The 15,481-nt window shown below is 39.3% G+C and overlaps 1 protein-coding gene across 1 annotated transcript in view; it reads right to left on the bottom strand.

Annotated features, from left to right (window-relative positions):
- AK9 (adenylate kinase 9) overlaps nucleotides 1-15,481 on the bottom strand; it is a 120,798-nt gene that overhangs the window by 3,620 nt on the left and 101,697 nt on the right. Inside the window, exons 31-37 of the mRNA XM_080806437.1 lie at nucleotides 15,020-15,233; nucleotides 9,335-9,536; nucleotides 7,240-7,386; nucleotides 6,917-7,137; nucleotides 2,787-2,983; nucleotides 1,298-1,467; nucleotides 980-1,078 (exon numbers count right to left, since the gene is read on the bottom strand). Of these exons, the coding sequence (XP_080662563.1) occupies nucleotides 980-1,078; nucleotides 1,298-1,467; nucleotides 2,787-2,983; nucleotides 6,917-7,137; nucleotides 7,240-7,386; nucleotides 9,335-9,536; nucleotides 15,020-15,233 (1,250 nt within the window). The remainder of the gene's footprint in view (nucleotides 1-979; nucleotides 1,079-1,297; nucleotides 1,468-2,786; nucleotides 2,984-6,916; nucleotides 7,138-7,239; nucleotides 7,387-9,334; nucleotides 9,537-15,019; nucleotides 15,234-15,481) is intronic.

The raw sequence follows: 15,481 nt of genomic DNA, 5'->3' as shown, positions 1-15,481 counted from the left end.
ACCTCTAAACTGTGTTTAAGCTTGTTGGCCACCACTGCCGGGGGTGGGGGAGGGGGGCGGTGTACAGGGCTACCGCCCCCAGCTCGCTGAGACCTTCTCTCTTCCCTCCTCCCAGAGCCTCCCGGACCTGGCTCTCCTTTGCCACTCTGTAGGTTTTTGATCATTCTCCTTGCGAGCTCTCCTCCTCACATTTGTTGACGTTTCTCAGAGCTTGGTCCTAAGGCCACTGCTTTCCCCACAGTAGTCTTCATGGGTGACCTCAGACGTGCTGTATTATTTTGGACAGGATCATTCTAACAGCCTCAGCACTGTATTCCTGCCTCCAATCCATTATCAACACTCCAGTGATAGTCTCTCCCCAAAGCAAATTTGAATATAATACTCAAAACCAGTTAATGTATTCATACTGCCTTTTGGGTCAAGTTCAAATACTCTATGGTGATTTTATCTGACCCTCACCCTCTGGCCCTGCTGCCATCTCCAGACTCACCTCTCAGTCCTTTCCCTTTTCTCTACATCATGCCTAGCCATGCTGAATTTCTTGCCGTTCTGGGATTCCCCTGGGCGAGGCTTGTTTGTAGGTCTCTCTGCTTGGAACATGTCCCTCTTCCCCTTCATCTACCCAATTCCCACTCCTCACTCAGGCCTTTCTCCAACAGACAATTCAGTCAGACTTTGGGGCTACATGTTACCAGAACCCCTGGCATTTGGCCACATCTAAGTGCCATTGCATTCTGTTATAAACAGGTGTGTAAAGTCCAACATACCTCAGAGCCTCGGGCTTTGGGACAGCAAGAACCAGTTCGTAGTCATCATCACGCATGCACGATGTGTGTGTATGCATGTTTGATGTTTGCATGAATGTATGCATACATGTGTCAATACACACAAATATATTTATGCACACACACACACATGCTGGCATGGTGCATTGGACACAGAAGATATTCAACATTGGTAAGTTGGTGAATAGTCTCACCTCAAAAATTTCTCAAGTTTTTCTCTAGTCTCACAAATGTATATACGATCACGATACTCTAAAGCAAATTTAATGTTACCAGGTACAAGGGCCTCATATCTGAAAGATAAGAAAAAAAATTTGTATAATTAATACATGGTACTGTATAAATAAAATGTCAAAAATGTTTCATTTTCTATCTATACAACTCAAGGAAGAAATACAACATTTTCCAGTTAAATAATAGTGACCTTTTGACCCAGATGTTAAGATTGTTATGAGAACTGCCTATTCTGAGTAGAGATGCCACCCTCCCCTCCCCCGGGGGCAAGGACCTGCCTGTGGTTGCCGTCCTGATAGGTCACCGGACAGTAGCCCTGCAGCTCCGCACACTTGGGGAATCGGCTTTTCAGTTCTGACAGTGTCAGCCTTTTGGGGATCATGTCAGCAGGTGGGAGTGGATGAGGGGCTAACGGAGGCACATACAATTCTGGGTTCTCCAAAAATTTCTGCAGGAAATGATTACAGCAATAAGACCATTCAAAATTGGAGTCCACCGCCAGTCAAACACCCTGGGGGTGGGGGGAGCTCTCCTGCTACTCTCCATTTGCAGCAGCAACCCAGCTCCCATCTCATCTCTGCTCTGTAGTAACTCCCTCCTGGTGGGAAGGACCATCCTTAGAGTGATGGTCCCAAGTGATGACATCCAAGGGTCTCTCCTGATCTCTCTCACTATTCACTCACTCACTCACTCGCTAATTCACATGTGCAGTATTTCTGGAGCTCGTGCTCTGTTGCCAGGCACTGGGGGTGTGCCCATCACTCTCTGGCCCATCTTCTGGTTCTGCAGGACCAGGAGCTAGCTCGGGGCTGTTTGGCGGGGGAGTCCACTCTCTAGCTTCAGTCTGCTCTCTGCACCACGGAGGGGGCCGACTGGATGCATGATCTCCAATAGCACTTCCAGTTTTAAAATTCTGTGAATGCCATTTATATACACAGGAAGAAATAAATGTCTCCTTAATAAAGTGATTTTAAAAATTCTACCTCTTTAGAGGAGAATAAAATGTTCAGAGGCATCTGATTAGTTTTTGGCCACGAACCTTTATCTTCACAAATCACAGACATCCTGTTAGAACAGACGTGTGTTCTGTTGCATTAAACAGAAATATACTGTACAGATATACAGGAACCCGAGTGATGGAAACATTTTAAAGCACAGGAGAGACATAGGCGAGATCTTGCTTCATTTCTCCCGTGACTTCCCTTCTGTACTGTAGGACCTTAATCCCCCGGATGCCCCACTGTGGGCTGAGTCCCTATGCTCAGCATCCCCTCCATTGGTGGGAATCGCCATTGGCCTTCCCTAGCTGTTCAGCTGAGGGCCCATCACCGACTCTGAACCTCCACTGTATGCCAAAATATATCTTGGGGTGCAGCCTCAGGACTGGCCTCCGATTTGCCTCATTGGTCCTAATGTCATAGTTTCCAATAATGGGGATCTTGGTCTGTGGTTCCGGGGTGTTCCCAGCTGCACCCACCCCTTCCTATTTTCTTTAAAAAGATTTTTATTTATTTATTTGACAGATAGAGATCACAAGTAGGCAGAGAGGCAGGCAGAGAGAGAGGAAGGGAAGCAGGCTCCCCACCGAGCAGAGAGCCCGATGCGATGCGGGGCTCAATCCCAGGACCCTGGGATCATGACCTGAGCTGAAGGCAGAGGCTTTAACACACTGAGCCACCCAGGCGCCCCCACCCCTTCCTATTTGATGAATTCCAAGACATGCATTTTCCTTCCCTGGTAAATATGTGGCGTAAGGAACAAACTTACATTCAGATTTTCCTGAGAACTCATTTTATAATAGTGCCCTCTGAACTCGGCGGCAAATTCCAATGAGTCAGTTACAGAGCAATCGACTAGTTCATGTGATTCTGCCAGGCTGATAGGGCAGAACTGTCCAAATTCGCCCAGGCGAGAAATCAGTTCTTGAGGTGTGATACATAACTTGTCAATGCAGGCAGCTTTTCCTATCAGTAACAGAGTCACTATTTTATGTATATGTATATGTATATGTATATCTTTTCATAGAAAACACAGTGATTTTAGAAATTAAAATGATTTCAAGTACACACACACACACACACACACACAATACAAATGCATAAACATTGTAAAATTGCAAACAACAGAAAAGTAAAGGTTTCTTTTCACACCTTCATCCTCTCAATTCATCATCCTTCCTGAGAGTAATCACTGTTGATTTGTATCTTTTTCAGACTTTTTTCTATACACTTGCATATACAAACTTATTTTTTGCATATAGCATGCTTTTGCCACTATGCTATAAACATTATTCAGCAACTTCTATCAGTTATATGGTCTTTGACGTCTTCCTGTGTCAGTTTATATGATTTTCCTAATTCTTTTTTAACTGACACATAGTATTCCTTGTAAAAATATACATATAGTTCACTTAGCCATTTATCTGTTGATGAATGTTTTGGTTATTTTTAATTCTTATCTATTATAAATTATATATATGTTATAAACCATATATATGTATGTGTATGTAAATATATGTTATATGTCTGTCTGCAAACCCACTTAGACACACATGTAAATTTGCTACCTATTTTAAATTTTTCTATGAGGTAGATTTCAAAAAGTACGAATAATTTGTGGACATGACGTTACCATGCCCAGATGGCACACGAGAGAAGGGAAGAAATGTTTTTCCAAAAGTGACTAGGTTTACCCCAAAGAGTCTATTTAAAAAGGAAGAGCCCAAGGTCCTTCAGTGAATGGGTTTAAGAGTTTTCTCCCCAGTACTGCACCAGAAGGGGGATTCTGAAGAAATAAGACATGCTACAGAAAATGAAAAATTTTTTCATACATCTTAGTTATAATGAGTAAATTTTGACCCTTAATACATTTTGTTATTGGTCCCTTTCACTATTGATAAGTTTTGTCTTTAAAAATTATTATTATGCCTAGGAAGGTCTTAAATTAACTATAAAATTATGAATCACAAATGAGAGCTTGTTATGTTGACAATGTAAACATGTAAAATCGATCCTCAGGCTTCGAGTAATGGTCTACAAGCCAAAGAATGCAGAGATTGCTGGCAAAACTGGAGGGTAAGAGAAGGACATGGAACAGATTCTCCCCTAGAGACTTCAGGGAGAATATGGCCTTTGTAACACCTTGATTTTGAGCTTCGAGCCTCCAGAACCATGAGAGAACAATTTTCTCATGTTTAAGCCACTCAGTTTATGGTACTTCCTCACAGCAGGCTTAGGAAACTCAGACAATTACGAAAGACCATGACTTTTGCCTTGTTGGCACTTTCTTGCTTTCACAGCTTGTTCATTTGCTAGAACGAAGGTGCCAGGTTGCAAAGGTCTATATGGGAAGAACTGAAAGTGGTCTGTGCCCCACAGCCAGCAAGAAACTGAGGCCCTCAACCCAACATTCCTCAAGGAATGAAATCTTGTCAACAATAAATGAGTGAGTGTGATAGTAGGTTCCTTCCGAGTCAGGCTTTCAGAGCAGAGAATCCTGTTAAACTGTGACTCGATTCCTGACCCAGAGAAATTGTGTGTGTGTGTGTGTGTGTGTGTGTCCGTTATTTTAAGCTGCTAAGTTTTTATTTTTTTATGGATTTTCATAATTTGTTATGCAGAATAAACTAATATGCTATCCCATCTGTTATTTTTGACACAGATGAAAAAGATAAGAAGCCCTAATATTCCTTCCCTACAAAGAATATGACACTACTATAATATTGTAGTGCCATAATATTATTCTGGAGTGTTATAATGCACAGTACTATGGTATAATAATATGTTTTATTATTAAAGTGTATAGTATTATATAGTGCTATAATATTATACTATATGGTACTACAGTATTACAATCCTAGCTGTTCTTCAGCTCAAATGGGCTGAACCTCACCAATCCTGACAGGTTTAGTGACAGGGTAATTTAGAATCACATGGTTTAAGTCCTAAAGAGATAAAGATACTCAAATATCTCTTCTTCTGTATTCTTGATGACATCTGGCAATGTCCGTATATCTTAATCTGGAATGTGGCAGAATGAGGAGGAATCTCTTTAATCTTTTAGCCCTGACCTTGTTCCATCTCATTAGTCCGAGTAAACTTTGGCCTTCTGATAGGGAGAGGATCATTTGAATAGCATACAAGGAAGTGTGGAATGAAAACAAAACAAAAAAGTCAAAACTAAATTTAATCAGGTACAGGTTAGATTATTAGGTGGAAGTTAAAGCAGAAGAGCAATAAAGTTGACTTCTGTTAGATTTAACTATTCAAGGCAGAGGCGAGTGTATATGGAATAATGAAGTGGGTACCATGGCGCCTCATCCAGATCCCTCTTCAGGGCTGATGCTGCCATCCCCCAGATGCTGGGCGCATCAGTGCTGATGGGTCTCCCGTGCACTGGGAATTGCCCATCTGTCACTGGTTAACCCCCTCCCAGAGTACCTGTGGTCAATGGCAGGCCAACGGAGGTTTATAGAGCCTGGCTACTCCCCTCAGTTGGGAAATTCTGAAGGCCCACCCTAGCTCCAGGGCTTCCCTATTAGATCTGCTGAAGCTTTCCTTTCCACCCCACGGCGGGTCAGTTTCTTCCTCTGTCCAATTCTATGTTCCTCATTCCCCATAGGTGTATCTCCTGATTAACACACAGGAAGCCCAGTGAGTTTAAATGTCAGATTAACAATGAAGAGTTTTTAGTCTAAGTATGTCCCCTGCAATATTTGGGACATACTTAGACTAGAAACTTATTTGTTATTTATCTGAAATTCAAATTTAACTGGGCATCCTATATTTTTGGTTGCTAAATGTGGCAACTCAAATCCTGAGAATACTTTCTGATAAAGCTTCTGCAGACAACTTTTAATCTTATTTAATCTTGAGTCTGTTTCCAAGGAACTCAGCCTACAATAGGGAGGGTGAACTAGGGTAACAAAAAGATGAATGATGCACAAGTTTGCTTTCAGTCTGCCGTGGAGGGTTTTACAAGTGCAATGCTTTCCAAAACTTATTGCGAGTAGGTTTCTAAAATCTCAATTCTTTCTTCCTTGTACTTGTCATGCCTTGTAATCCTCAGGTGAAAACAAATTCCCAGTCTGCAGACAAACAGGAACCAGAGATACTGGTTATACCCAAATAATGAAGCTAATCAAGATTTAATGATGCAGAATCCTCACGGAATTCTTTCTTTATAAGATTCTCTTAGTCACATTGCTCTCATACCTCATTATATCTTCTCTGTATTCCCATAGTTAAACAAAGTCACTCACCAGATGTCTGTGAGAACCCTACAGCTCAATTCTCTAGAGTCATCACTCTTTTTAGAGATATCAGATATAACTTTCCTTCTATTTTATGTATTTTTAGAGAAAAGTCAAGAAACTTATAGGAATATATGATCAAACATTTTCTTTCATGGATTCCAAATATATATTAAAAGCCATTTTATGCTCAAGTTTAACTTTTTATAGATTCATTGCTGAAATCTACAAAAATATACCATTATATTGGTATAATATAAATACCAAAAATGGCTTTAATTCTAGAATCATAAACAAAATTTTGCCAAGTGTCATTCCATAGCCCACTACTCTCCTATACCAGCACTTCTGAAACTTAGCTTCTTAAATGGCTTTCCAAACACTATAAACTCTTCTAGTCAGAAGTTATGCATTATTTTTATGTGCTAGGTTCACACAGGAGCTCAATAAATGATAGAGTAGTGGCGGTCTTTTATGAGAACAGTATAGATGCCCATAATAATTGGCTAGTACCAAATACTTCAAAGACTGATTAAGATTGTGGCAACAAATGTTCAAATTGAATGAATTATGGTAACATGAGTCAGGCATGTGTAGACTTTCAATTAATGTTTTATTCTATTTGAACAATTTAATGTTTTCTTACCTGCTTTTATTCTTTCCAGGTATATCTGCATATGTTTATTCACCATATGAACTTTCTTAATGACTTCATTCCATACCCACCATTTGCTGTGAAATCCATCCATCACATACCAGTTCTGATGCTGTTCTTGATAATATTTCCTAATCTCATCAATGTTTTTGCGGTATTTTGAGTTTTTGACAGCTGTAATCTGTGTGCTGTTGTGCAGTGGATAAAGCAAACTAATAGAGAAAGAGAGTGAATGGGAAAAGCTGTCAAAAATACACTTTTTTCTGGATGATTAAAGTTTATTCCTTTATCGTTGCTTTCGTCACATACATTACCTTTGCTCCTTTTTTTTTTCCAGGAACAATCTTTTGAAAATCTCCTTGGAAGGCACATCCAACTCAAAGATGACCATGGGGATGATTGACCTAGCTTCCAAGAGACTCACTTGATACTTAGTTACAGGGTAGCCGTCGATGACAACACTAACAAGGAGAAACAAGAAAATAATTCCAGATTTCTTTTCTCTCCTATCTTCCTTCCTGTCTTCTAGAACCAGGCTATCTCTTTAGGAATAATCTCTTGCTCTTTCTTTTATAACTTGACTTATCTTCTTTGCACTTTGTGCTCTTTATCTCTGTATTTTTAACCCCACTTAGCCCAACAGCCAGATGTAGGATGGCATACGAAGAGAGACAGCTCTGAAGTCATACACTTAGCATCGCAGAGCTAGGCTTGGACAGAACTCAAGAGGTAACACATGTAAGACTTTGAACATTGTGTTATTCAATTGGTGCTTTTTTCCTAAGCATGAAACAGTGCAAAGAATACAGGCTTCAGAGGCAGACAGACACAGACTGAGACCTAGTTTGACCTCTCTGAGTCTCGGTTTTCAGTAAAATGGGGGAAATGATACTTAACCCTGCGAGTTGTCTAAAAGACTTATAGATCTGGTATGTAAAGCAACTAGAATGGGTCCTGGCACAATAAATAGTATCTTAGTAAGAGATTAAGCAAATATGGGAAAACAACTGTGCTCTAAGCTTGCTTTTCTAGGAAAGTTCTGTGGGAAGGCTGGAGGGTGGCGAGGGGAGGAGAGCTGGGGAGTTGGTGAGAGGAGACCTGTGATATCTGGGAAAGAATCATCCCATCAGGACCCATCATGCTTCTGAGCAGAAATGACAGAGAATTTTAGCTAGTCCAACAATCTGAGATAATGAGAGTGTAACTATCAAACAGAGGAGGAATAAAGGGTGTCCACACATTCTGAGAGGAATGGCTGCCAGAGTCAGGAAGCTCCCTCTGGGGTGGGAGCGTGCTGGGTCTGCGGGCTGCTGGTCATCGGGAAGGGCTGGTTTAGAGGAGGTCACGGGATCCCCTTACTCAGTGTTCTCCAGAAAATTCTCCAGGCACCAGTTCTAAGCTCCAGGACAGAGACGATTGTAAGTCAGGCAAACCTAATAGAGAATGTTATGGGAGTGCCGTGGTTGTGTTTTGCAGTTTTCAAAATAGAGAGTAGCTCAATTTCTTCGCTTGTGAAGGGTTGCTTGAGTGACCCTCAAGATTAGAAAAATTCAGGATGACTGGGCAGTCACTGTCCTGGTATTAAGGTGAAATAAGACTGTTGCCTTCACAGAGATTCCTTGTGTGCAAAGATGCATGCCAGGGAGGAGGTAAACTCAGTTTGCAGAATTCCCAGGGCCTTCTCTAGGAGAAAAAAATCGGACACCCCGGAATCTGCTCTTCATAATGGAAATCAGAACTGTCCTAAGACTTGATTAAGGACTAGTGGCAGGGAAGGGCTAAAAGCCTTTTAATACAAGCTTGAGGAAATCAGTGGGATTCTAGGTCAGTGACCTGGGCTCAAGAGCAGGGCGTTAGGCTGCCGTGGCTTTTACACCTGGGTGTGACCAGTGGCTACATTGGGTGAGTAATGGTTGAACAGAGGATTGTAAACTGAAGAGGGCCCTCAGGTCCAAATGTAGCATTAAGGGAGGAGCACTGCTCCCTGTGCAGAGAGCTGGGCCAGTGAGAGACTGTGTCTCCATTAGACCAATACCTTCTAGGGGACAGGGGAGGGCCACTCCTTCAACATTCCATGGAGGAGTGAGGAGGTCTACTAGACACTGGAAGTCACACTGGAAAGGAAGTCACCCTTTGTTGGCACTGTACACCCAGAGAGTCTTGGACAGCACAGGGTTGCTGTGGCGAGGCAAGTGGCCGGCTTGCTCTCCTGCCCAATGAGTGTTCAAGTCAAGTTGTAGCCTGACTGAAAATTAAAATATATAATATATAACCACGTAGGGGTCTTAGGTTTGAGAAGTAGATCACACCCTTTATAAGAGCTTTAAACCTTGTTTAAGGTGACGGTTTTAAATTCTGGCAGTAATTCTTGAAAGAGTCTTTAACCTCCCCCCTCCAACCCCCACTTACCCTGCAGTGTTACACACACTCCCCATCAGGCAGATCTCTAAGGCCTGAATAGCCAGTTCGTCAGGCGCTGTCATTCCTTTATGCAGATGCCAGTTTAGCATGAGCGCCAGCTCTGTGTCTGGTTGGCTGTTTAAGACATAGCGCAGAGCTTCCCCTATTGACAGACGCTTTAAGCCATATTCGCTTGAAATTTTTTGGGCCACTGGAAAACATTAACACTTTAAACTTACTCCATGTCACAGATTCATTAGTTAACCTTATTTCTATCTCTGGTTAACTGACATCCATGGTGAGCTAACTAATGTTCACATTCCCCAAAGAAATTTTGATAATCAGAATTGTAACATTTTATTGTGTTAATACTGTCCAAGGTCAATCATTATTAGTCCTCCAAGTATGTGGCTGATGGATCTGGTAAGGAGCCAGCTCTGTGGAGTTTTCTCATAACCAAACTGACATTTAAGTGTCTTCTTCCTTCTGCACCAGGTAGCAACAATTTTGAGAAATTTACATGGCATCCTATGTGTACCATTAATATTTGGTATTTATTTTTAAGTTCTAATAATAATAAAAACTTGCATATCTTGATATCTTATTGATATCAATAATATATTGTTATATAATATATTATATAAACTTCCATAGCTTGATATCTTATTAAAAATTCACTTCTATTTCAACAAAGAAATGAGAAATCAAACCAATATGGTATTGACACAAAAACAGACACATAGATCAAACCAGTATGGTATTGACACAAAAACAGACACATAGATCAATAGAACAGAATAGAGAGCCCAGAAATAAACCTACATGTATATGGTAAATTAATTTATAACAAAGGAGGCAAGAATACACAATGGGGATAAGACAATCTCTTCAATAAATGGTGGTGTGAAACCTGGACAGCTGCATGCAAAATAATAAAACTGTATCAGGAATATAATTTGGTGCAGCAAACAGTATACCATTTGAAAACAGTATGGAAGTTCCTCAAGAAGTTAAAAATAGAAATTCCATACAATTAAGTGATTCCATTGCTGGATATTTACCCAAAGAAAACAAAAACACTAATTTGAAAAGATATACGCACCCCTGTGTTTACTGCAGCATTATTTATAATAGCCAAGATATGGAATCAAACAAGTGTCCGTTGACAGATGAATGGAAAAAGAGGATGTAATACATGTGTATGCATGCACGCGCGTGTGTGCGCGTGCACACACACATACATACACTGGAATACTACTCAGCCATAAAAAGAATAAGATCTTGCTACTTTCGACAACATGGATGGACCCAGAGGGTATTATACTAAGTAAAATAAGTCAGACAGAGAGAGACAAATACTATTATGATTTCACTTATATGTGGAATCTAAACAAACAAATGAACAAATGAACCAAAACCAGAAGACTTGTAAATACAGAGAACAAACTGATGGTTGTCAGAGCAGGGAGGTGGAGGGATGGGTGAAATAGGTGAGGGAGATTAAGAGGCGCACAAAACAGTAAATGAGAAATCAGGTTGTTTTATCTACATTTTTACCTTTTGCTCTGGTTGAGGGATCTTATTTTAAAGGTCAATGGATTTGGTTTTTTTAAATGTTTGTGAACATTTAAAAAGAATTTTTTTTAGAGAGAGTACATGCGCAAGTGGCAGGAGTGGGGGAGAGAGCAAGAGAAGGGGGGAGAGATTCTCTAACAGGCTCCATGCCCAGTGCAGAGCCAGCTGTAGGGCTTAATCTCATGACCCTGAGATCAGGACCTGAGCTGAAATCAAGAACTGGACGCTTGACCAAATGAGCCACCCAGGAACCCTTACGTTTGTGAATGTTTAGAATATGACTATTAAAGTCTCTTCCACCATGTTAAGAGGTTTAAATGGGCAAAACAAACTTTTTGAACTGGAACACAAAACTCCCCTTTATTATTCCTGGTGACAAATTTATCTTTGACCTCATCTCTCCCCTTCATTCTCTATTCAGTCCTTAAGTCCTATTGTTTTCCTTTGAAGTATCTCCTGTATCTGTCCTTTCCATTTTATTCTCATTGCGACCAACCGTTGCTCATGTTGTTGTATATCATCCTGAAATACTACAACCAACCTTTTGATGGACTATTGGCCTTAAAAAAAAAAAATGCACAGTACAAAGTTATACAAAATTCAAACGTTATGGGGATATAGTTTACCCTGTGCCTTTCTCAACAATGATTAAGACAGTGGATTTTTACTCTTTAAACCATTAGCACAATAAATTATATTTCAATTTTTAAAAATATTATATTAAAATCTTTTCTATAATTTATATGTTAGTATAATATTAATATACTGTTACTTGACTCTATTTGTAAGTGATATTAATTTGTCATATCTTTTCTTGTATTATTTTGTTAGGTTTTAATATCAGAGTTATGCTAATTTAAAAATCAATTTGTATTCTTTATAACTTTTTGGATAAATGGACAATAATTTAGCCCATATAAATATTTGATTATATTTAGTGAGGACTCTACTCCTTAATTAAAAAAAACCACTGGAAATAAATTGGGAAACTCATTGTCTTTTTTTCCCCTGCTGTGAAAAAGCTTACAAAAACACAGGAATTATCTTTTGAGTTTTTTGATTCTTTGGAAGTTTGATATAATTATTCTCTAAAACTACTGATTGATCCTGGACTGTTTTGGAATGGGATTATATTTTCAAATGATTTCTCTTTAATACTTACTATCCTATTTAGGTTTTCTATCTCTTTTTGAGTGAATTTGGATAGTTGGCTTCCTGGAGAAGTGCCAGTAGCTTTCAGGAGATTCTTTTATACTTAAGAGTAACAAAGGCCACAGCAATAAGAGAAAAGATAAAAACCTATGATCATTTCAATAGATGCAGAAAAAACATTTAACGAAGTACAACATCCATTTATGATAAAATTCCTCAATAAAGTAGGTTTAGAGGGAACATACCTCAACATAATAAAGTTTTTATATGAAAAACCCACATCATACTCAATGGGGACAAACCAATGGGGAGAGCTTTTCTCCTGAAGTCAAGAATAAGACAAGGATGTCCCCTCTCACCACATTTTTTTAAAATTATTATTATTATTTTTAAAGATTTTATTTATTTATTTGTCAGAGAGAGAGAGAGAGAGAGAGCACAGGCAGACAGAGTGGCAGAGGGAGAAGCAGGCTCCCTGCGGAGCAAGGAGCCCGATGTGGGACTCGATCCCAGGACGCTGGGATCATGACCCGAGCCGAAAGCAGCCGCTTAACCAACTGAGCCACCCAGGCGTCCCAACTCTCACCACATTTTAAAAAAGATTTTTTATTTATTCATTTGAGAGAGAGAGAGCAGCAAGAACATGAGCAGGGGGAGTGTCAGAGGGTGAGAGAGAAGCAGACTCCCACCTGAGGAGGGTGCCCGATTTGGGGCTCAATCCCGGGACCCCAGGATGATGACCTGAGCAGAAGGCAGACCCTCAACCGACTGAGCCACCCAGGTGCCCCCACTCTCACCACTTTTATTCAACATAGTACTGGAAGTCCTAGCCATAGCAATCAGACAATAAATAGAAAGGAATAAAAGGCATCCAGATTGGTAAGGAAGAAGAAAAACTTCACTATTTACAGATGACATGATATTTATTATACATAGAAAACCATGAAGACTCCACCAAAGAACTCTTAGAACTGATAAATGAATAAAGTAAGGATATGAAATCAATGTATAGAAATCTGTATTATTTCTGTATACTAATAATGAAACAGCAGAAAGAGAAATTAAGAAAACAATCCGATTTACAATTACACCAAAAATAGTACCATACCTAGGAATAAACTTATCCAAAGAGGTGAAAGACCTGCAGTCTGAAAACTACAAAACATTGATGAAGGAAATTGAAGATGACACAAATGGAAAGATATTTCAAGCTCATGGATTTGAAGAACAAATAGTGTTAAAATGTCTCTATCAGCCAAAACAGATTTAATGCACTCTCTATCAAAATACCAATAGGATTTCTCACAGAACTAGAACAAGCAATCCTAAAATTTGTATGGAACCACAAAAGATCCCCAATAGCCAAAGTAATCTTGAAAAAGAAAAACAAAACTGGAGGCATCACAATTCCAGACTCCAAGTCATATTACAAAGCTCTGGTAATCAAAACAATATGGTACTGGCACAAAAACAACACAGATCAATGAAACAGAATAGGAAACCCAGAAATAAACTCATATTAAACAGTCAATTAATCTTTGACAAAGTAGGAAGGAATATGCAATGGGAAAAAGACAATCTCTTCTACAAGTGATGTTGGGAAGACGGGCAGCTACATGCAAAAGAATGAAACTGGACCCCTTTCTTACACCAGACACAAAAATAAAATGGATTAAGAACGTAAATGTAAGGCCTAAAACCATAAAAATCCTAGAAGAGAGCACACACAGTAATTTCTTTGACATCGGCCCTAGGAACATTTTTGTATTTATGCCTCCAGAGGCAAATGAAACAAAAGGAAAAATAAACTATTGGGACTGTATCAAAATAAAAAGCTTCTGCATAGCAAAGGAGGCAACCAACGAAACTAAAAGACAACATACTGAGGGGAGAAGATACTTACAGATGACATATCTAATAAAGGATATAAATTATATAATTGAATACAAATTATATAAAGAACTTATACAATTCCACACTCAAAAAACAAATAATCCAATTAAGAAATGGGCAGGAAACATGAACCGACATTTCTCCAAAGAAGACATACAAATGACCAAAAGACACATGAAAAGATGCTTAACATTACTCATCATCAGAGAAATGCAAGTCAAAGACCACAATGGGATATTACCTTACACCAGTCAGAATGGTTAAAATAGACACAAGAGACAAGTGTTGGCAAGAATGTGGAGAAATGGGGATGCTTGTGCTCTATTGGTGGGAATGTAAACTGGTGCAGCCACTGTGGAAGACAGTATGGAGGTTCCTCAAAAAATTAAAAATAGAACTACCCATGATCCAGGGATTACACTCATGAGTCTTTATCCCCAAAATACAAAAACTCTAATTCAAAAGGATACATGCACCCCTATGTTTACTGCAGCCTTGTTTACAATAGCCATATTATGGAAGCAGCCTAAGTATTCATTGATAGATGAATGGATACACTTGATCTTAGCCAAAAGCCTGAGAAGCGATTGATAGATGAATGGTTAAAGAAGAGGTGGTACACACACACACACACACACACACACACACACACACACATGAATATTACCCAGTCATAAAAAGGGACAACATCTTGCCATTTGTAACAACATGGATGGATCTACAGAGTATAATGCTAAGCAAAGTAAGCCAGTCAGAAAAAGACACATACTACATGATTTCACTCATACGTGGAATTTAAGAAACAAAACAAACAAAAGAAAAAAGAAAAAAAAGACACAAGCCAAAAAACACACTCTTAAGTATAGAGAACAGATGGTTTCCAGAGGAAAGGTTGGTGGGGGGACAGGTGAAACAGGTGAAGGGGACTAAGAGTACATTTATCTTGATGAGCACTGAGTAATGCATGGAATTGCTGAATCACTATATCGTACACTTGGAGTGAATGTAACACTGTACGATAACTACATCGGGATTAAAACAACAACAAAAACAGAGGCAAAAACACACCCTTACCTGTCGTTTTCCCAGATTTTGGAGGTCCCAGAATCATAATCCTAATGGGCACAGTAGGCTTAGGTTTGGGTTGGCGGATATATTTGATTGGGTTCTTCATAAATTTTTCTTTAGTTTCCTTACTAGATAAAAAATAAATATACTGACGATGGATTACAGCATGGACTGGATTCTCTGAAGTTTCAACTGGTTTGATTGTCTCTCCTTCACTTAGCTGCAGTATGTACACAATTGAATTCAACAGATTTAAGTTATTCAGGATTTCCCCCAAATACATTTGAACAAATTTGTAAAATAAAATCTTTCTTACACTACATAAGAAAACTAACTGTAGCCAAATATTATTATTAAAGACTTCACTTATTCTTTATACATAAAGAATAAACTATTTACACCCACATGCAGTTGATGAAATCTCAACTAGCTTGCAGCTTATGACAATTTTAGTTCTCTTACTTCCTT

This window comes from Martes martes (genome assembly GCF_963455335.1).
Source record: "Martes martes genome assembly, chromosome: 6".
Lineage (NCBI taxonomy): Eukaryota > Metazoa > Chordata > Mammalia > Carnivora > Mustelidae > Martes > Martes martes.
Note: the sequence above shows the minus strand (reverse complement) of the source record. Positions and strands in the feature narration are given on the sequence as shown.